We start from the raw sequence: 22,666 nt of genomic DNA, 5'->3' as shown, positions 1-22,666 counted from the left end.
CAGAACTCATCTGACAGTCAGCTTCAAGCGAACCCTTGAAATTTGCCTTCAGCTCCAGCTTGTCCCTCAGGATAATCTTTGCTGCTTTAGTCCGACAATGGCTCCCTCGTCGTAATCGTTCTCATATGACTTCACCTCGCTCTTCTTTATGAGGCCATATATCAGGAGACTAGCTCTCTGTGTGAGCACTCGTATGTGAGTCCACATATCAGGAGACTCTGTATGAGCATACATATCAGAAACCTGGCTCTCTGTGATCACTCATATCAGGAGACTGGCCCTGTGAGCACACATCAGGAGACTGACTGACTGTGAGCACACATCAGGAGACTGACTGAGTGTGAGCACTGTTTGTTTTACAGCACGGAGGCTTCAGTTTATTCTTGTCAAACACTGTGCATGATATTTTGCTTCCGGAGCAACTACGTTGCCTGCACAGTCGTTGTTCATCTTGCTGGTCTAATGCAAACCTTCAAACAAGACTGTCGAGCCAAAAGGTGCAAGCATCATGCAGTGAATCACACACTATAAAGTTTTCTCAGAAAAAGCGGACGTCATCCTGTAATGCTACATGTTCACTTGTCATGTGAGCGGACTTGATCGTTTTATCGACTGGGTCTTCTTGGTTGTCTTTTCTGCCCTCTTTGGTTTGGTGGCGTTGAACTTGTTACGACAGTGCAGACATCAGGATTTTCTGTGTATCCTTACCATCAGGAGAAAGAGGATAACCAGGGGTTTTCAAGAATAGATTTTTAAATTGACAGTCTCTTGTCATCGTCTCTGGCTAACCAGAGAAACAGTAAAAATGTGAATAGATTAATGAATAGTTGGAAAATTATTTAGTAGAACACTGAAAGGTATTTCTAAAACCAGTACATCAAACCTACATAGTTATCTTTTAAGGAGTTGAAAATATAGTCTTCTTTCAGGCGTTTGAATCATTGTTTCTATACAAAGTGACCCTAATATTCCCAAAATATCATTAGAGAAGGTGATAATCATCTTAATATTCCGGCCTGGAAGCGTCTTGCACAACGTAGAATGGTCTACTGTTGAGAGAGGAGGGGGCTCACAACCTACAACCAGTCCTACTTGACTGACCAGTGTTATGACAAAAGGCCTCATGGTGCTCCTTCCTACATAACCTGTTTGGAACTAGTTTTTGAATTTTGTTGTGTTCTATTAGTTTGTTCATTTTATTATTATTATTATTATTATTATTATTATTATTATTATTATTGTTATTATTATTATTATATCACTGACATGATACGATACGTCGAAGGGGCTGGGATAAAGATGTTCATTGTGACAGGGTCTAATGCCACTTGATTTAGTGCTGTTGGCCCGTACAGACTACCACCAGTTCAAAGCCTACCACTGGAATTTTTCTCGTACACTTGCATCTGAGGGTATAGATTGCACATGAATTAAGACGTAAGTAAAACAAGTGGCGGCTTGTGACAATGAAATCATAGACACTGCATGACTCGGAAATTTCACGTGAAAATTTACTTGCCTAAATTTTCTGTTGCATGACAATCTTCTTTGTCGTAAAGTATACTAAGTTCAGATCTAAGTTTTTTTTTTTTCCAGCACAGGATATGTCGAAACATGCACTAGTTGTAGTGTGAATATAAAGTACTGGGCAGGCGAAACTTAGCTGATTTCCTAAGGGTTATATAAGGTATCAGTACCCGACAAATAGGCTGCAAGTATTGCAGCTCGGATAGGGCTGTCCTCCATTAATCTTTCGCTGAAGGGGATTTTATTTTACATTAACTTGACAGAGTTGATGAAAGTTATTTGTATTCGTCTTTTTCATTGATTTTTTCTTTTTTTTTCTTTTACTATATGAAGGGAGTACTACCAGTTAGGTAATTTGTATGGACTGGCATATTTTTTCCAGCTTTAGGTGCGGAATATCAGAGGACGTGTGCTAACTCATATATACGAGTTGGAGGGCTGGAGAGTTGGGTGGGGTTATCCCCTACCCATCGAGCTTCCACTATGACTATTTACAATTAACACACAACGTTAAGCTCTTCCTCCAGTCCATGGTTCAACTATTCCTGTTTCAAGGCCATTCAAGCAAGGGATCAGGCATATCGAGTTTGGAAAACCTCTCCCTCCTGCTCCCATTAAGCATTTATCATTGCAAGTGCATTACCTGAGGCATAGCGTTTATTCATTCAAAGGAAGTGCGGTAATCATTCCTCTGATAGATCCTTTTGGCCTTTTAGCTAAGGGAATCGCTAACAACTTGCTGTCGCTCAACCTTCCCTTCACTTTTCCGTTCTGACGGTACTATATCTGTCCCGTAAACAAAGCAACTCTGGTTCCCGTTTCTCCTCTTACTCGACCTTGGATGACTCTAACATATCTTTGCCCTCTAATGCTCCTCTTACTAATCCTATGCCCCTTCCTGTAATACCCTTTCGAACTGTGAAAAAAAGACTTTATTTCTCTAGGGAAAAGCAAGGCTTATTGTCCTGACAGCATTCATCCCCGTGTACTGAAAGTGTGCCTCTGAACTTGCACCTGTGCTTGTTCGTCTGCTCCGTTTTGTCTAAAGACCATAACATTTCCTTGAAAGCATGCGCTGGTACTTCCCATTCCTAAGAAGGGTGACCATTCTCACTATTCTAACCATCGTCCTGTTCCTTCCAGGCTTTAGATCCCTCTTCAACTCCCATATCCTCAGACATGTTGAATCTCACGGTCTCTCCCTCTCTGATCACCAGTATGGCTTTCGTAAGGCGAAATCCACTGGTGATATGCTTTCCTATCGTAGTTATATCTTGTCACCATCCCTGAAAAATTTTAGGAAAACCTATGTAGTTACCCATGATATATCCAAAGCTTTTGACAGGGTTTGGTATCGGGGTCCCATCTCTAAGCTCCCCTCCTTTGGCTTCCCTCCCTCATTTCTTTTTTTTTATCCCATATCTCCCTACCTCTCTAGCCGATCTATCTCTGTGGTTGTTTATGGATCAGTCTCTTTCCCTTTCTTCAACAGTAGCGTGTCCCTCAAGGTTCTGTCCTGTATCTTACACTTTTCCTCATTTTTATCAATGATTCCTTTCTTCCACAAATAACCAAATGCACTCAAACGTGACGAGTCAGCACTGCATTCTCCCACATTCTTCAGCTCTGCTTCTTCTTTAGCACGGTCTGCATCTCGTCTGGTCACAACCTCCTCAATAAAGTCAGACTTAGGATACCTTAGTTGGTTTGACGAAATCTGGTTAAGTTTAATGCATCCAAGACCCAGTTTGTGCCCTTCTCTGTCGAAAATTCCTCACAAATTTTCTGTCTCCTTTGACGGTTCTGTAATTTCACCCCTTGACTCATTGAACATACTTGATAATGCTGTAACATCCATTCTATCTTGGAAACCCCACATTGCGGAAATAGTAATGTCTGCCTCTAAGAAACTGGGATTCCTGTGTAGACGTCGAAATTTCTTCTCTTCTGAACAGTTGCTCCGTTTATACAAAAGATTGAGCCTTCCTTGCATGGAGTACTGTTCTCACATGTGGAGTGCTTCTAGCTCTGATTTCATACTTGACAGAGTCGAGTCGAAAGAGTCCGACTTATAAACTCAACCAGGCTAAACTTCAAAATTTGACCCGCTTACCCTGTGCCGCGGTGTTGGTCCACATTCCCTTTTCCATACGTATTTGGTTTTCTAGCTTGTAAGCGCTGACTACGTTTGTTCCCTCAGCTAACTAGACCACGCAATACTTGACAAATTGCTAAGTCTCATTCTGACTTGTGTGGCTGATGGCAACTCAAGGGTGGGCTGTTTTGATAACTATATTCCTACCTCTCGAATTTTTGGAGTTCTCTACCCTCTCATGTCTTTCCCAATAACTATAGCCTGGCACATTTAAGAGACAGATTTTTCACATCATCCAAAATTTGTGAATAATTCTCTTTTCTCTTCATTTTCCCTTTCATTAACCTCAATATTTAGATTAAAGCCCGACCTTGATGTGGAGCCTCCAACGTAAAAATACATGACGATAGTAATTTGCATTCATTATTCAACGTCAAGTCTGCCTATGTGTTAACTTTATGAAAATGTGTACATAGGCACCTCATTAAGATGTTAACATGTATACTTACAAAAGTGTTTATGAAAATATGTTTTTCGCTAATGGAGGCATCAGTTTTCATATTGCATTACAGGGTAAGATATATGCACAGTACAACCTATGATATTTTTAATGGAATGATGGTTACCCTGAATGACCTAAACAGGGGTGCAGGCAACATATTTGTTATGGTACCATATTGTAGTAATGGCATTTTGGGGATGGTTTTGCTTAGGAAAATATAGGAAAATATTTAGAAGGATAGGCTATAGTTTGGAAGTGCTTGAAGGTATAACTTTTCCATGATAAAACTTGTATATATCGCCTGCAATGAGTCCCTTGTGTATGTCAGAATACTTTAATATTTTATCTTGCTACAGTTCATGGGGGAAACGTGTCATAGTACTTGATTAATGATCTCAAATTATTCGAATTACAAAATATGAACAGTGCAGTGTATTCCGATTTCTTGCGTTGAAAGAAAATGGCTTACGGTTATTGTTATAATGTAATTGTTTATTTGTGTAGCAAAACATTACTTAAAGATTCCCCCCTCCCCCCAACTTTTTGAGATCTAGGGTAAATCAGATTTGGTTTATTTTATGTTGTTAGGGTAAATCAGATTTGGTTGTTTAGGGGCTGTTAGGGTAAATCAGATTTGGTTGTTTAGGGGCTGTTAGGGTAAATCAGATTTGGCTGTTTTCATGTTCGGGTAAATCAGATTTGGTTGTTTTTATGTTGTTAGGGTAAATCAGATTTGGTTGTTTGGGGGCTGTTAGGGTAAATCAGATTTGGTTGTTTTTGAGGCTGTTAGTTTAAATCAGATTTTGTTTTTGAGGCTGTTTGGGTAAATCAGATTTGGTTGGATTAAGATACGAACCTAGTCTTGTCTAGGAAATTGTTGGAGGAAGAGATGACTCTTTAGATGATCTGAAAACAAATAAAAACACCATATGTTATATTATGCAAAGGAATTCAAACAGCAGCAAATCACTGGGTCCTAACAATTTTTTTTGTGATAGTGGAAGAGAAATCATGGGTTAATGTGGTGAGAGTAAAAAAAAAAAAAAGATACTTCATATAGTTAAAGGCACAAATAATGTCAGTCGTGGATAAGAAGCTTCGAAGTACTTATCATCTGTATGCTTAAACGTATCAGTGGTAGTTTTTCTATATAAGCAATCATTCCATGTTATAACTGCTGTTGAAGGAAAAAGAATCGGGATAAAACGTTTGGCCATGAGCTTGTATCCATTACTACACATGAAATAGACAAATGTATAAATCGGTGTGACTAAATCTAATGTTTCATCAGCAGGGATTGATGGTTGGTTGGTTGTTGATTGTTTGGGTTTTTAGGCCTCTCAACTGCCAGGGTCATTAAAGCTGTCAATGTAAGTTACATCCACAAACCGAAAAATCTTTGACACTTTCTTCTGCTGTTGAAGATAATTCTAAGACCACATATACTCTCACTATGCATGTGGTCCATAAGGAAGTGATACAGGCGTGGGAATTTTGGTTTGAATGGCCCGCCAGCCGAGCCTAACAGGCGAATGGGAGACGTTTGTCGGGCACTCGAGGCTGTCAAGCAAAACGTACTGACAGTTTGATCTTTCCTTTACACAAGCATTAGTTTATGGTTTAGCCATCATTATCCATTCCGTATAAAACTTCTGGACGCAAACACACAAAGCCTATTTTTGTTTACTAATTTTAGCGCATAATTATAAGATCATGTAATATTGGAACCATTTGTGAGAGAGTGAGGAGGAATGGAGATGTCGAAGGAGTGATGCACGGTGCAGACACAAAAGGCAACGTCCTCTTGTGTTTAGTGTTAAAGATGGGGAGCTATAAAGTTTCTCGCCCGGTTTAGTGGCTTCTGTGGGCGTACAGTGTAGTGAGAGTGGGCGTGGGCGCTAGAGGTGAGATGGCGTCGACAGGCCCGCGCCCTGACACCCACCCCCAAGAACCTCCTGCTGCTGCCGCCACCACCACTGCTGCATCACCATCAGTCATGGTGGGTGCGGCGGCTACAGCCAGCCCACAGAAGTCTTCACAGCAGCAGGGACAGCCCTTTGAACCTCTGGACAAATCCGCCAGCCAGACGGTGAAGGTGAGACGACCCGCCTCCTGCAGGCGGGGCAGGCACTCTGCCATGTAACAAAATCCTTCCTTCTAACCTACAGTACTCGTATTATCCTCGGTGTATTTAGGTCTACAGTTTGGTCAAATGTAGTAACACATCATCGCCTGGTAGTCTCTCACTTGACTCCATACTTAATCCTTTTTGGTCCCATATCCAAGTGCAATCAAGGTGGGGTCGAGGGGTTTGTTTTCGAGGTTTCTATCACTGGGTTGGGTTAGTACAACTACACATGTTACGGTGAAGAACATAGGCCTGCACATGGTATATTGTTCACATATACCACGCCTTTGTTGTATTCTGTTAATATTCTGTAAATAATTCAAGTGGTAGGACATAGGACACTAAATACTGTTATGCTCCCCACCTTGTGATTATATTAATGAAGTATTGCTGTAACAGTATTGTGGCAGTCCTGTTTGAACATAAGTAAAATAACAATATTATACATTTTTTGTTTACGTGACGGAGGTGTGATAAGCTAAACTGGGTAGTGTAAATTCAGTTTTCATGCTCATGGTGACACTTCAGCTTTTATTGATAGATTGTCCCCTATCTCAGGTCAGGCTTAGTGTTATGTTTTCCAGAGAGTTTGGAAGTGTAGGAGCCTAATTGTCGTCAAATAGTTAGGGACAAGCTGTAACTTGGAAAGGGGGCAGATTGTTCCACATTGAATATTTAATACATTTTCCTATGTGAATGCCCTTAAATCTCTACTGACAATGTCCTTAATGTCAGAGATACATGTATTGTTGATAAATTGCTACAGTTATTGTCAAGAATAGCTATGCATTGCTGTTAGCTTTCAGTTGTAACTTAGTTTTTTCTGTGGTGTAGTGGTCTGTAGGGAATACAGCAGCCAAGGAGCTTGATTTTGGGCATTATATTTAGTTAAATGATTGTAGATATGATGCCAGCGATGATGTATATCAAGGAAAGCATGTGGTATATCAACGTAAAAGTGACTGATGTAAAAGTATATGGAATACTTGGAAAATATTAAAAGATTTGATTATGACCACGCCTGGTTGCTGAAATGGACATAGAAGTACACCAATATTATATATGTCTCCTTCTTGGGATAGAATGGTGTTGTCTGTCTGTTGACATCTAGTTCCATGTCGTTAGTGCATTTTCATGAATGTAATTTGTATATATTTTGGCCAAAATATTGAATATTGAGGTAAATCTTGAATACTAGGTGAGGTTTTGAAAGGTTCTTTTCCTTTTTTTCAAGTAAACTGTCCTTTAATTAATCCCAGTTTCCAGCATGTACTATCTCATTATGAAAGATAAGATAGATGGTTTTATTGCAGGTATTCCTGTAATGGCATTGAACTGTGTAAAGCTCCTGAAACGTATGTGGCCATTTCCCAAAGTTGGTTTTGCTGTGGAGCTGGCATAGGCATAACAGTTGATATTTTAATTTTAAAGATTAATTATGCCTCTTCGGTCACTTCAGAATTGTAGGTAATGTTTGCGGTGATGCTGTGCTGTATTAAGAGTTAAAATGAGTGGAGAGTTGTGATATGCATATCATTTTTTTTCTCCAATAGATAGGGCCATAGCTGTGGTTTAGGAAATTTTAGGAAACTTATGGAGATGAATAAAGATATAGAAATACTTGTTGAAATGAACAGAACCAGTGAAAGCCTAGTATAACATTTGATAATTAACTTGAAAGCATTTACTGTTTGTATGGAGCGGTTGTGCGAAGTACATTTAAAATGCATTTAAACTGTAGGTATGCTTAAGGGCAGAAGCTAGTGTCGTTGATATTTTTTTTAGTATATTATAAGGTAATTTACCAGTTGAGATATCAGCTAAAAGAAGTATGGAACATTATAATAGTGTTAAGGGTTATGAACGTTAGAAAATACAGGGCTATATAGCTTGAATATAGGTGAAATGCTTGCCAAAAGATCAACAGAACTTATGAAAACCTTATTTATCCTTCCAAGCAATTGGATTTATCATAGTTTGAATATTTTTCACCATTTATACCTCACACACGTGATTGAGCACCATATTAGCTGCCATGCTATCAAACTAACACATGGTATACTCAATAGTTGTTTATGCCTTTGATCAACCTCTCCACAAGTAGCCATTACACAAATCCTCCACAGTGGACTACATCATCATTGTTATGTTATGTTTATCTTGTAAATCTTGGCTTCTGGGGAAGTTAGGTGAGGTTACTGTAGGCTCTATTAATTTGTTATATGTTTAACTTTTACATTAGAAAATAACTCCACACTTTCCCAGATATTTGTATCCCTCAGTGGTACCACCATAAGGTGAATATCATGCGTTATGCTCAGTCATGCTCCACAGGCATTATTCTGTTATTTAAACACTGCATTGATATTGCAGAACAAAATCACATTGTATCCAAAAGCTAGTTTTGATGCATAGCTAAACTGATAATTTCCCCATTGAAAAAGATCAATGTTAAATCTTAAGAGAAGTCAGGTATGGATTTCTTAGGTTGATTTGTGCAATATTTTCATCCATTTTTCTTAATTGAGCATTGTATTTTTCTTGAACATATATAATCCTTCCCAATATCCTTTTTTTCTTTGCTATTGCATTTGTGTGCAGTGGAAACACAAAAAATGTCTGTTTGCATGCAAACACATGGACTACTTGGTGCGCTTTGTTGTAGATTTGTTGCTATATTTTGACTCTTGAAGAGAATATTTACCTTAAACCATTCCTCACGTAGAATTATGCTTCCAGGTAAATGGGATCTCGTGTAGGGCATGCATTCATGCCAGTAGCTGAATTTCAGGTGACTATTTGTGGAGGTGGGAGATACCTAAGGCCTTCTTTACAATATTTATATGGAAGGACGTTATAGTAAATTATTAAGTGTATATGATATCGAGTGATATTTGCTCTGTATTGATGAGGAGTCTAGCATTACAGATGATAGTATGTTTGCTTATAAAAGTCTGTTTGATCATAATAAGTAAGACCAATGTGCATCAACACAGTATATAGATAAGATGTTGGTCCTTAGTTCATTATGCCAGGCTATTTTTTGATATTTTTTTTATTTGGCACCCTTGAGAAAGTAAGTTTCGTGACATTAAAGAAAAGGCATGGACTTGTCCAAATCATTGTATGCATGTATGTATGTATGTATGCTGTTTTCCTGTGGGGCGGGGTAGTGACAGAATGGATGAAGGCAAGCAAGTTTAGATATGTACACACACACACACACACACATATATATATATATATATATATATATATATATATATATATATATATATATATATATATATAAATATATATATATATATATATATATATATATATATATATATATATATATATATATATATATATTATACTTTGTCGCTGTCTCCCGCGTTTGCGAGGTAGCGCAAGGAAACAGACGAAAGAAATGGCCCCCCCCCCCCCCCCCCCCCCATACACATGTATATACATACGTCCACACACGCAAATATACATACCTACACAGCTTTCCATGGTTTACCCCAGACGCTTCACATGCCTTGCTTCAATCCACTGACAGCACGTCAACCCCGGTATACCACATCGCTCCAATTCACTCTATTCCTTGCCCTCCTTTCACCCTCCTCCATGTTCAGGCCCCGATCACACAAAATCTTTTTCACTCCATCTTTCCACCTCCAATTTGGTCTCCCTCTTCTCATCTTTCCACCTCCAATTTGGTCTCCCTCTTCTCCTTGTTCCCTCCACCTCCGACACATATATCCTCTTGGTCAATCTTTCCTCACTCATCCTCTCCATGTGCCCAAACCACTTCAAAACACCCTCTTCTGCTCTCTCAACCACGCTCTTTTTATTTCCACACATCTCTCTTACCCTTACGTTACTCACTCGATCAAACCACCTCACACCACACATTGTCCTCAAACATCTCATTTCCAGCACATCCATTCTCCTGCACACAACTCTATCCATAGCCCACGCCTCGCAACCATACAACATTGTTGGAACCACTATTCCTTCAAACATACCCATTTTTGCTTTCCGAGATAATGTTCTCGACTTCCACACATTCTTCAAGGCCCCCAGGATTTTCGCCCCCTCCCCCACCCTATGATCCACTTCCGCTTCCATGGTTCCATCCGCTGCCAGATCCACTCCCAGATATCTAAAACACTTCACTTCCTCCAGTTTTTCTCCATTCAAACTCACCTCCCAAGTGACTTGACCCTCAACCCTACTGTACCTAATAACCTTGCTCTTATTCACATTTACTCTTAACTTTCTTCTTCCACACACTTTTCCAAACTCAGTCACCAGCTTCTGCAGTTTCTCACATGAATCAGCCACCAGCGCTGTATCATCAGCGAACAACAACTGACTCACTTCCCAAGCTCTCTCATCCCCAACAGACTTCATACTTGCCCCTCTTTCCAAAACTCTTGCATTTACCTCCCTAACAACCCCATCCATAAACAAATTAAACAACCATGGAGACATCACACACCCCTGCCGCAAACCTACATTCACTGAGAACCAATCACTTTCCTCTCTTCCTACACGTACACATGCCTTACATCATCGATAAAAACTTTTCACTGCTTCTAACAACTTGCCTCCCACACCATATATTCTTAATACCTTCCACGGAGCATCTCTATCAACTCTATCATATGCCTTCTCCAGATCCATAAATGCTACATACAAATCCATTTGCTTTTCTAAGTATTTCTCACATACATTCTTCAAAGCAAACACCTGATCCACACATCCTCTACCACTTCTGAAACCACACTGCTCTTCCCCAATCTGATGCTCTGTACATGCCTTCACCCTCTCAATCAATACCCTCCCATATAATTTACCAGGAATACTCAACAAACTTATACCTCTGTAATTTGAGCACTCACTCTTATCCCCTTTGCCTTTGTACAATGGCACTATGCACGCATTCCGCCAATCCTCAGGCACCTCACCATGAGTCATACATACATTAAATAACCTTACCAACCAGTCAACAATACAGTCACCCCCTTTTTTAATAAATTCCACTGCAATACCATCCAAACCTGCTGCCTTGCCGGCTTTCATCTTCTGCAAAGCTTTCACTACCTCTTCTCTGTTTACCAAATCATTTTCCCTAACCCTCTCACTTTGCACACCACCTCGACCAAAACACCCTATATCTGCCACTCTATCATCAAACACATTCAACAAACCTTCAAAATACTCACTCCATCTCCTTCTCACATCACCACTACTTGTTATCACCTCCCCATTTGCGCCCTTCACTGAAGTTCCCATTTGCTCCCTTGTCTTACGCACTTTATGTACCTCCTTCCAGAACATCTTTTTATTCTCCCTAAAATTTAATGATATATATATATATAACTGGAGGAAGTAAAGTGTTTTAGATATCTGGGAGTGGATCTGGCAGCGGATGGAACCATGGAAGCGGAAGTGAATCATAGGGTGCGGGAGGGGGCGAAAATCCTGGGAGCCTTGAAGAACATGTGGAAGTCGAGAATATTATCTTGGAAAGCAAAAATGGGTATGTTTTAAGGAATAGTGGTTCCAACAATGTTGTATGGTTGCGAGGCGTGGGCTATGGATAGAGTTGTGCGCAGGAGGGTGGATGTGCTGGAAATGAGATGTTTGAGGACAATATGTGGTGTGAGGTGGTTTGATCAAGTAAGTAATGTAAGGGTAAGAGAGATGTGTGGAAATAAAAAGAGCGTGGTTGAAAGAGCAAAAGAGGGTGTTTTGAAATGGTTTGGGCACATGGAGAGAATGAGTGAGGAAAGATTGACCAAGAGGATATATGTGTCGGAGGTGGAGGGAACGAGGAGAAGTGGGAGACCAAATTGGAGGAGGAAAGATGGATTGAAAAAGATTTTGAGTGATCGGGGCCTGAACATGCAGGAGGGTGAAAGGCGGGCAAGGAATAGAGTGAATTGGATCGATGTGGTATACCGGGGTCGACGTGCTGTCAGTGGATTGAATCAGGGCATGTGAAGCGTCTGGGGTAAACCATGGAAAGTTGTGTGGAGCCTGGATGTGGAAAGGGAGCTGTGGTTTCGGGCATTATTACGTGACATAGAGAATGAGTGTGAACAAATGGGGCCTTTTGTTGTCTTTTCCTAGCGCTACCTTGCACGCATGAGGGGGGAGGGGGATGTTATCCCATGTGTGGCGAGGTGGCGATGGGAATAAATAAAGGCAGACAGTATGAATTATGTACATGTGTATATATGTATATGTCTGTGTGTGTGTATATATATGTGTACATGGAGATGTATAGGTATGTATATTTGCGTGTGTGGACGTGTATGTATATACATGTGTATGTGGGTGGGTTGGGCCATTTCTTTCGTCTGTTTCCTTGTGCTACCTCGCAAACGCGGGAGAGAGCGACAAAGCAAAATAATAATATATATATATATTAGCCATTTCCTGCATTAGCGAGGTAGCGTATGGAATATACAACAACCTTTGAGGGAAAAATCCTCACTTGGCCCCCTTCTCTGTTCCTTTTGAAAAGTAAAATAGGAGGGGAGGACTTCCAACCCCCTGCTTTCACTCCTTTTAGTTGTCTTTTATATATGAAAGAGTAAGAGAGATGTGTGGTAATAAAAAGAGTGTGGTTGAGAGAGCAGAAGAGGATGTGTGAAGAAGTGTGTGGTTGAGAGAGCAGAAGAGGATGTGTGAAGAAAGGTTGACAGAGGATATGTGTCAGAGGTGGAGTGAAGAAGGAGAAGTGGGAGACCAAATTGCAGGTGGAAGGATGGAGTGAATAAGATTTTGAGCAATCAGGGCCTAAACATTCAGGTGGGTGAGAGGCGTGCAAGGAATAGAGTGAATTGGAGCAATGTGGTATACCAGGGTTGATGTTCCGTCAATGGACTGAATCATGGCATGTGAAACGTCGGATAAACCATGGAAAGGTCTGTGGGGCGTGTGGGAGTTGTGGATTTGGTGCATTACACATGACAGCTAGAGACTGAGTGTGAATGAATGTGGCCTTTTTTGTCTGTTTTCCTAACGTAACCTGGCTGAAGCAGGGGGTAGCAATGCTGTTGCCTGGGCGATGGGGTAGTGTCAGGAAGTATGAATACATACATGTGTATATATGTATATGTCTGTTTATGTATATGTTGATATGTATATGTATTTATATGTGCATGTATGGGTGTTTATTTATATAAATTTGTATATGAAGGATGGGCCATTTTTCGTCTGTTTTCTGGTGCAGCCTTGCTGACGTGGGAAACTGATTAATTTTGATGATAAAATAGATATATGTAATTGTATGTATGAATGTGTATGTTGATATTTTTATGTATGTATATGTGTGTGTATGGGTGTTTATGTATATATATGTGTATATGAGTGGATGGGCAATTTTTTGTCTGTTTCCTGGCACTTGCTGATGTGGGAAACAGTGATCAAGTATGGTAGATAAATGAAATATATATAATAATTTATAGATATATAAAAATGCATACATTTTCCACCAACACGTTCACTTACTGACAGTAATGGACATCATGCCAATTATGGTGGGTTTGCTGCCTGTTGGTAAACTTATCTGCAAAGTGGTGGAATATATTGAAATTCTTAGTTCTTGTTTGATGAATATACTTCAAGGAGGAAAAGTTTTGTTGAATACTAAATATGAAGTTTAAAAGTATATTTATTATCATGTACAAATGGAAACATTATATTTAAGTGAATTTTAAGATATTAATATGAGCTTATTAGGGCATATAATGCTTTTCAATTTTGACTTGTAGCTTTGGATAATTCACTGTAACTTACAAATTGATGTTTTGTGTATTTTTATTTCAGTTAAACCCTAAATTAGAACTGAGCCGCAATGACCTTCTCAGATTACTTTCCTACATGGAGGGGGAGCTTCAGTCTCGAGATGTTGTAATAGCAACGCTCAAGGTACAGTGCATATGAATATGTCTAGTTTGTTAAAGAATGCTTTTATGATAATGTATTCAAGAATGTTTTATGATACTGGAAAATAGGGTTGTACAACTTAAAAGATATAGGTACTGTATATACCTAAGTAAAGAACAGCTTATTGAATTCAAGCAGCCATTCAGGGCTCATAATAGTACTTATTAAACACTCACAAAATAGCTCAGGATCAAGGTAGGGCTGGGTACTTCTATGCTTTGGATAAGCACAAGTGAAGTCCATGTATTTACAGAGCAAATTTTATGGTTTATACTTTATACATTTAGTGGTGCTTCATTGGACAAGGTCCCCCTTACCTCAGTACCATAAGCTGACAGAGAGTAAGGGCATTCATTTCCTGGAGGGGAGACTTGATACTTTGGTGACCTTTAGGTTGTCTGTAGGAATATAGTTTGTGATGTTGATTTTAGTAGAAATTTCTCTAGGAAGGCATTTCAGAATTCTACAGTCATGTTCATATCTTATATTTTGTGTACATACCTGGTTTTGTTCCTGCTTATATGCTGCCCAAACATTCCTCTTATTCTTTTCTTAGTTTCCTAAGTTTGTTAAGCACACTTGATGTAATAATGTTTCTAATTGGTATTTTCAGACTGAACGTGTTAAGAACCTGTTACAATATGGCCGAGTAGGATTAAGTGATCCATTCCTAGCATTACAACGGGACAGCATTGGAGGTTCTGTGGTCCGGGGTGGGGGTGTAAATGAAGCAGAACTCAGAGCCCTTGAAGAGACTCAACTAGCGCAGCTTGAACACCTTATTGCTCAGCAGCGTAAAGCACATCAACGGATGCGCCATGTATTAAGAGAAGCAGAGAAGGTATATGCTAACATATGTTTAATTATTTTCACATTTAACACTAATGAAATATCAAATTCTTCAACCTAGCATAATGTGCTGGAACTGTGGTTTTGGGTGCATTACACATGACAGCTCATGTAAGGATGTGAATGTATGTGGTCTTTCTTCATTTGTTTCCTGGCACTGTCTTGTTGACACGGGATGGTGATTGGGTGTGGGAGAGAAGAGAAGAATGTACGTTATTTTTTATTTCATGTATTTGTGCTGTTTCCTGTAGGGCGGGGTGGCGGTGGGAATGGATGACGGGGAACAAGTATGATTATGTTATGTTGATATGTGTATATATATGTATATATACCTTGCTAATGCGGGAAATGGTGAATAGTATGAAAGAAAAGAATATATATATATATATATATATATATATATATATATATATATATATATATATATATATATATATATGGGAGCGGGGGGCTGGAAATCTTCCCCTCTCATTTTTGATTTTCCAACGGAAGGAACAGAGAAAGGGGCCAAGTGGGGATTTCCCTCAAAGGCTCAGTCCTCTGTTCCTAAAGCTACCCCGCTACCTTGGGAAATGGCGAATAGTATGATGATACAGCGCTGGTGGCTGATTCATGTGAGAAACTGCAGAAGCTGGTGACTGAGTTTGGAAAAGTGTGTGGAAGAAGAAAGTTAAGAGTAAATGTGAATAAGAGCAAGGTTATTAGGTACAGTAGGGTTGAGGGTCAAGTCAATTGGGAGGTGAGTTTGAATGGAGAAAAACTGGAGGAAGTGAAGTGTTTTAGATATCTGGGAGTGGATCTGGCAGCGGATGGAACCATGGAAGCGGAAGTGGATCATAGGGTGGGGGAGGGGGCGAAAATCCTGGGGGCCTTGAAGAATGTGTGGAAGTCGAGAACATTATCTCGGAAAGCAAAAATGGGTATGTTTGAAGGAATAGTGGTTCCAACAATGTTGTATGGTTGCGAGGCGTGGGCTATGGATAGAGTTGTGCGCAGGAGGATGGATGTGCTGGAAATGAGATGTTTGAGGACAATGTGTGGTGTGAGGTGGTTTGATCGAGTGAGTAACGTAAGGGTAAGAGAGATGTGTGGAAATAAAAAGAGCGTGGTTGAGAGAGCAGAAGAGGGTGTTTTGAAGTGGTTTGGGCACATGGAGAGGATGAGTGAGGAAAGATTGACCAAGAGGATATATGTGTCGGAGGTGGAGGGAACAAGGAGAAGAGGGAGACCAAATTGGAGGTGGAAAGATGGAGTGAAAAGGATTTTGTGTGATCGGGGTCTGAGCATGCAGGAGGGTGAAAGGAGGGCAAGGAATAGAGTGAATTGGAGCGATGTGGTATACCGGGGTTAACGTGCTGTCAGTGGATTGAAGCAGGGCATGTGAAGCATCTGGGGTAAGCCATGGAAAGCTGTGTAGGTATGTATATTTGCGTGTGTGGACGTATGTATATACATGTGTATGGGGGGGGTTGGGCCATTTCTTTCGTCTGTTTCCTTGCGCTACCTCGCAAACGCGGGAGACAGCGACAAAGTATAAAAAAAAAATATATATATATATATATATATATATATATATATACCTCGCAAACTCGGGAGACAGCGACAAAGTATAAAAAAAAATATATATATATATATATATATATATATATATATATATATATATATATATATATATATATATATATATATTTATACTTTGTCGCTGTCTCCCGCGTTTGCGAGGTAGCGCAAGGAAACAGACGAAAGAAATGGCCCAACCCCCCCCCCATACACATGTATATACATACGTCCACACACGCAAATATACATACCTACACAGCTTTCCATGGTTATATATATATATATATATATATATATATATATATATATATATATATATATATATATATATATATATATATATATTTTTATTTTTATTATACTTTGTCGCTGTCTCCCGCGTTTGCGAGGTAGCGCAAGGAAACAGACGAAAGAAATGGCCCAACCCCCCCCCATACACATGTATATACATACGTCCACACATGCAAATATACATACCTACACAGCTTTCCATGGTTTACCCCAGACGCTTCACATGCCTTGCTTCAATCCACTGACAGCACGTCAACCCCGGTAAACCACATCGCTCCAATTCACTCTATTCCTTGCCCTCCTTTCACCCTCCTGCATGTTCAGGCCCCAATCACACAAAATCTTTTTCACTCCATCTTTCCACCTCCAATTTGGTCTCCCTCTTCTCCTTGTTCCCTCCACCTCCGACACATATATCCTCTTGGTCAATCTTTCCTCACTCATCCTCTCCATGTGCCCAAACCACTTCAAAACACCCTCTTCTGCTCTCTCAACCACACTCTTTTTATTTCCACACATCTCTCTTACCCTTACGTTACTCACTCGATTAAACCACCTCACACCACACATTGTCCTCAAACATCTCATTTCCAGCACATCCATCCTCCTGCGCACAACTCTATCCATAGCCCACGCCTCGCAACCATACAACATTGTTGGAACCACTATTCCTTCAAACATACCCATTTTTGCTTTCCGAGATAATGTTCTCGACTTCCACACATTCTTCAAGGCCCCCAGGATTTTCGCCCCCTCCCCCACCCTATGATCCACTTCCGCTTCCATGGTTCCATCCGCTGCCAGATCCACTCCCAGATATCTAAAACACTTCACTTCCTCCAGTTTTTCTCCATTCAAACTCACCTCCCAATTGACTTGACCCTCAACCCTACTGTACCTAATAACCTTGCTCTTATTCACATTTACTCTTAACTTTCTTCTTCCACACACTTTTCCAAACTCAGTCACCAGCTTCTGCAGTTTCTCACATGAATCAGCCACCAGCGCTGTATCATCAGCGAACAACATATATATATAAAAGAGTGAGTGCTCAAATTTCAGAGGTATAAGTTTGTTGAGTATTCCTGGTAAATTATATGGGAGGATATTGATTGAGAGGGTGAAGGCATGTACAGAGCATCAGATTGGGGAAGAGCAGTGTGGTTTCAGAAGTGGTAGAGGATGTGTGGATCAGGTGTTTGCTTTGAAGAATGTATGTGAGAAATACTTAGAAAAGCAAATGGATTTGTATGTAGCATTTATGGATCTGGAGAAGGCATATGATAGAGTTGATAGAGATGCTCTGTGGAAGGTATTAAGAATATATGGTGTGGGAGGCAAGTTGTTAGAAGCAGTGAAAAGTAGGAAGAGAGGAAAGTGATTGATTCTCAGTGAATGTAGGTTTGTGGCAGGGGTGTGTGATGTCTCCATGGTTGTTTAATTTGTTTATGGATGGGGTTGTTAGGGAGGTGAATGCAAGAGTTTTGGAAAGAGGGGCAAGTATGAAGTCTGTTGTGGATGAGAGAGCTTGGGAAGTGAGTCAGTTGTTGTTTGCTGATGATACAGCGCTGGTGGCTGATTCATGTGAGAAACTGCAGAAGGCGGTGACTGAGTTTGGTCAAGTGTGTGAAAGAAGAAAGTTAAGAGTAAATGTGAATAAGAGCAAGGTTATTAGGTACAGTAGGGTTGAGGGTCAAGTCAATTGGGAGGTAAGTTTGAATGGAGAAAAACTGGAGGAAGTAAAGTGTTTTAGATATCTGGGAGTGGATCTGGCAGCGGATGGAACCATGGAAGCGGAAGTGGATCATAGGGTGGGGGAGGGGGCGAAAATCCTGGGAGCCTTGAAGAATGTGTGGAAGTCGAGAACATTATCTTGGAAAGCAAAAATGGGTATGTTTGAAGGAATAGTGGTTCCAACAATGTTGTATGGTTGCGAGGCGTGGGCTATGGATAGAGTTGTGCGCAGGAGGGTGGATGTGCTGGAAATGAGATGTTCGAGGACAATGTGTGGTGTGAGGTGGTTTGATTGAGTAAGTAACATAAGGGTAAGAGAGATGTGTGGAAATAAAAAGAGTGTGGTTGAGAGAGCAGAAGAGGGTGTTTTGAAATGGTTTGGGCACATGGAGAGAATGAGTGAGGAAAGATTGACCAAGAGGATATATGTGTTGGAGGTGGAGGGAACGAGGAGAAGTGGGAGACCAAATTGGAGGTGGAAAGATGTAGTGAAAAAGATTTTGTGTGATCGGGGCCTGAACATGCAGGAGGGTGAAAGGAGGGCAAGGAATAGAGTGAATTGGATTGATGTGGTATACTGGGATTGACGTGCTGTCTGTGGATTGAATCAGGGCATGTGAAGCGTCTGGGGTAAACCATGGAAAGCTGTGTACGTATGTATATTTGTGTGTGTGGACGTATGTATATACATGTGTATGGGGGGGGGTTGGGCCATTTCTTTCGTCTGTTTCCTTGCGCTACCTCGCAAACGCGGGAGACAGCGACAAAGTAAAATAAATATATATATATATATATATATATATATATATATATATATATATATATATATATATATATATATATATATATATATATATCTTCTTTCTTTCTTTTAAACTATTCGCCATTTCCCGCGTTAGCGAGGTAGCGTTAGGAACAGAGGACTGGGCCTTTTTTGGAATATCCTCACCTGGCCCCCTCTGTTCCTTCTTTTGGAAAATTGAAAAAAGAAAAAAAAAAAAAAAACGAGAGGGGAGGATTTCCAGCCCCCCGCTCCCTCCCCTTTTAGTCGCCTTCTACGACACGCAGGAAATACGTGGGAAGTATTCTTAATCCCCTATCCCCAGGGATAATATATATATATATATATATATATATATATGGGATGTATTTAGGGAATCAGTGATGGATTGCGCAAAAGATGCTTGTGGCATGAGAAGCGTGGGAGGTGGGTTGATTAGAAAGGGTAGTGAGTGGTGGGATGAAGAAGTAAGATTATTAGTGAAAGAGAAGAGAGAGGCATTTGGATGATTTTTGCAGGGAAAAAATGAAATTGAGTGGGAGATGTATAAAAGAAAGAGACAGGAGGTCAAGAGAAAGGTGCAAGAGGTGAAAAAGAGGGCAAATGAGAGTTGGGGTGAGAGAGTATCATTAAATTTTAGGGAGAATAAAAAGATGTTCTGGAAGGAGGTAAATAAAGTGCGTAAGACAAGGGAGCAAATGGGAACTTCAGTGAAGGGCGCTAATGGGGAGGTGATAACAAGTAGTGGTGATGTGAGGAGGAGATGGTGTGAGTATTTTGAAGGTTTGTTGAATGTGTTTGATGATAGAGTGGCAGATATAGGATATCTTGGTCGAGGTGGTGTGCAAAGTGAGAGGGTTGGGGAAAATGATTTGGTAAACAGAGAAGAGGTAGTAAAAGCTTTGCGGAAGATGAAAGCCGGCAAGGCAGCAGGTTTGGATGGTATTGCAGTGGAATTTATTAAAAAAGGGGGTGACTGTATTGTTGACTGGTTGGTAAGGTTATTTAATGTATGTATGACTCATGGTGAGGTGCCTGAGGATTGGCGGAATGCGTGCATAGTGCCATTGTACAAAGGCAAAGGGGATAAGAGTGAGTGCTCAAATTACAGAGGTATAAGTTTGTTGAGTATTCCTGGTAAATTATATGGGAGGGTATTGATTGAGAGGGTGAAGGCATGTACAGAGCATCAGATTGGGGAAGAGCAGTGTGGTTTCAGAAGTGTTAGAGGATGTGTGGATCAGGTGTTTGTTTTGAAGAATGTATGTGAGAAATACTTAGAAAAGCAAATGGATTTGTATGTAGCATTTATGTATCTGGAGAAGGCATATGATAGAGTTGATAGAGATGCTCTGTGGAAGGTATTAAGAATATATGGTGTGGGAGGCAAGTTGTTAGAAGCAGTGAAAAGTTTTTATCGAGGATGTAAGGCATGTGTACGTGTAGGAAGAGAGGAAAGTGATTGGTTCTCAGTGAATGTAGGTTTGCTGCAGGGATGTGTGATGTCTCCATGGTTGTTTGATTTGTTTATGGATGGGGTTGTTAGGGAGGTGAATGCAAGAGTTTTGGAAAGAGGGGCAAGTATGAAGTCTGTTGTGAATGAGAGAGCTTGGGAAGTGAGTCAGTTGTTGTTCGCTGATGATACAGCGCTGGTGGCTGATTCATGTGAGAAACTGCAGAAGGTGGTGACTGAGTTTGGTAAAGTGTGTGAAAGAAGAAAGTTAAGCGTAAATGTGAACAAGAGCAAGGTTATTAGGTACAGTAGGGTTGAGGATCAAGTCAATTGGGAGGTAAGTTTGAATGGAGAAAAACTGGAGGAAGTAAAGTGTTTTAGATATCTGGGAGTGGATTTGGCAGCGGATGGAACCATGGAAGCGGAAGTGGATCATAGGGTGGGGGAGGGGGTGAAAATCCTGGGAGCCTTGAAGAATGTGTGGAAGTCGAGAACATTATCTCGGAAAGCAAAAATGGGTATGTTTGAAGGAATAGTGGTTCCAACAATGTTATTTGGTTGCGAGGCGTGGGCTATGGATAGAGTTGTGCGCAGGAGGGTGGATGTGCTGGAAATGAGATGTTTGAGGACAATATGTGGTGTGAGGTGGTTTGATCGAGTAAGTAATAATAGGGTAAGAGAGATGTGTGGTAATAAAAAGAGTGTGGTTGAGAGAGCAGAAGAGGGTGTTTTGAAATGGTTTGGTCACATGGAGAGAATGAGTGAGGAAAGCTTGACCAAGAGGATATATGTGAAAAAGAGTGTGGTTGAGAGAGCAGAAGAGGGTGTTTTGAAATGGTTTGGTCACATGGAGAGAATGAGTGAGGAAAGCTTGACCAAGAGGATATATGTGTCAGAGGTAGAGGGAACGAGGAGAAGTGGGAGACCAAATTGGAGGTGGAAAGATGGAGTGAAATAGACTTTGAGTGATTGGGGCCTGAACATGCAGGAGGGTAAAAGGCGGGCAAGGAATAGAGTGAATTGGAACGATGTGGTATACCGGGGTCGATGTGCTGTCAATGGATTGAACCAGGGCATGTGAAGCATCTGGGGTAAACCATGAAAAGTTGTGTGGGGCCTGGATGTGGAAAGGGAGCTGTGGTTTTGGTGCATTATTACATGACAGTTAGAGACTGAGTGTGAACGAATGTGGCCCTTGTTGTCTTTTCCTAGCGCTACCTCACACACATGAGGGGGGAGGGGGTTGTTATTTCATGTGTGGCGAGGTGGCGATGGGAATGAATAAAGGCAGACAATATGAATTATGTACATGTGTATATATGTATATGTCTGTGTGTGTATATGTATTTATATGTCTGTGTGTGTATATATATGTATACGTTGAGATGTATAGGTATGTATATTTTGCATGTGTGGACGTGTATGTATATACATTTTTATGTGGGTGGGTTGGGCCATTCTTTCATCTGTTTCCTTGCGCTACCTTGCTAACGCGGGAGACAGTGACAAAGCAAAATAGATAAATAAATAAATATATATATATATATATATGTCTGTGAGCAGATTTGCCTTTCTTGTTCTGTTTCCTGATGCAACCTTGCTAACATAGGAAACAGCTATCAAGTATGAAGAAGACTAATAGTGGGTAGTAGTTGGTAAGCAGCCAGTGCCTGGGAGGTTTATTACCAGCACTGCTTCCCCGGTTATCAGGAGGGTTAGTGACAGCTGCTTAGTGAGCCATCACTTCAGTGGTTGTCAAGTAGCACTCCTCTGACCCAGGTAGCTGCCTTTTCTTT

The 22,666-nt window shown here is 40.5% G+C and overlaps 1 protein-coding gene across 3 annotated transcripts in view; it reads left to right on the top strand.

Moving 5' to 3' along the window:
- The first annotated feature begins 5,677 nt into the window (after positions 1–5,677).
- The window catches only part of LOC139762385 (uncharacterized), a 152,870-nt gene continuing 135,881 nt past the window's right edge, over positions 5,678–22,666 (top strand). For all 3 annotated transcript variants that reach the window (XR_011715705.1, XM_071687212.1, XM_071687211.1), the window contains exons 1-3: positions 5,678–6,219; positions 14,083–14,184; positions 14,816–15,043. Coding sequence is in view for 2 of the 3 variants with exons in the window: in XM_071687212.1 (XP_071543313.1) it covers positions 6,034–6,219; positions 14,083–14,184; positions 14,816–15,043 (516 nt within the window). In the remaining variant the exon portion in view is untranslated. The remainder of the gene's footprint in view (positions 6,220–14,082; positions 14,185–14,815; positions 15,044–22,666) is intronic.

Source organism: Panulirus ornatus, chromosome 43, assembly GCF_036320965.1.
Source record: "Panulirus ornatus isolate Po-2019 chromosome 43, ASM3632096v1, whole genome shotgun sequence".
NCBI classification, from domain to species: Eukaryota; Metazoa; Arthropoda; class Malacostraca; order Decapoda; family Palinuridae; genus Panulirus; species Panulirus ornatus.
The sequence above is the reverse complement of the archived record's forward strand: the minus strand, read 5'-3'. Positions and strand labels throughout refer to the sequence as shown.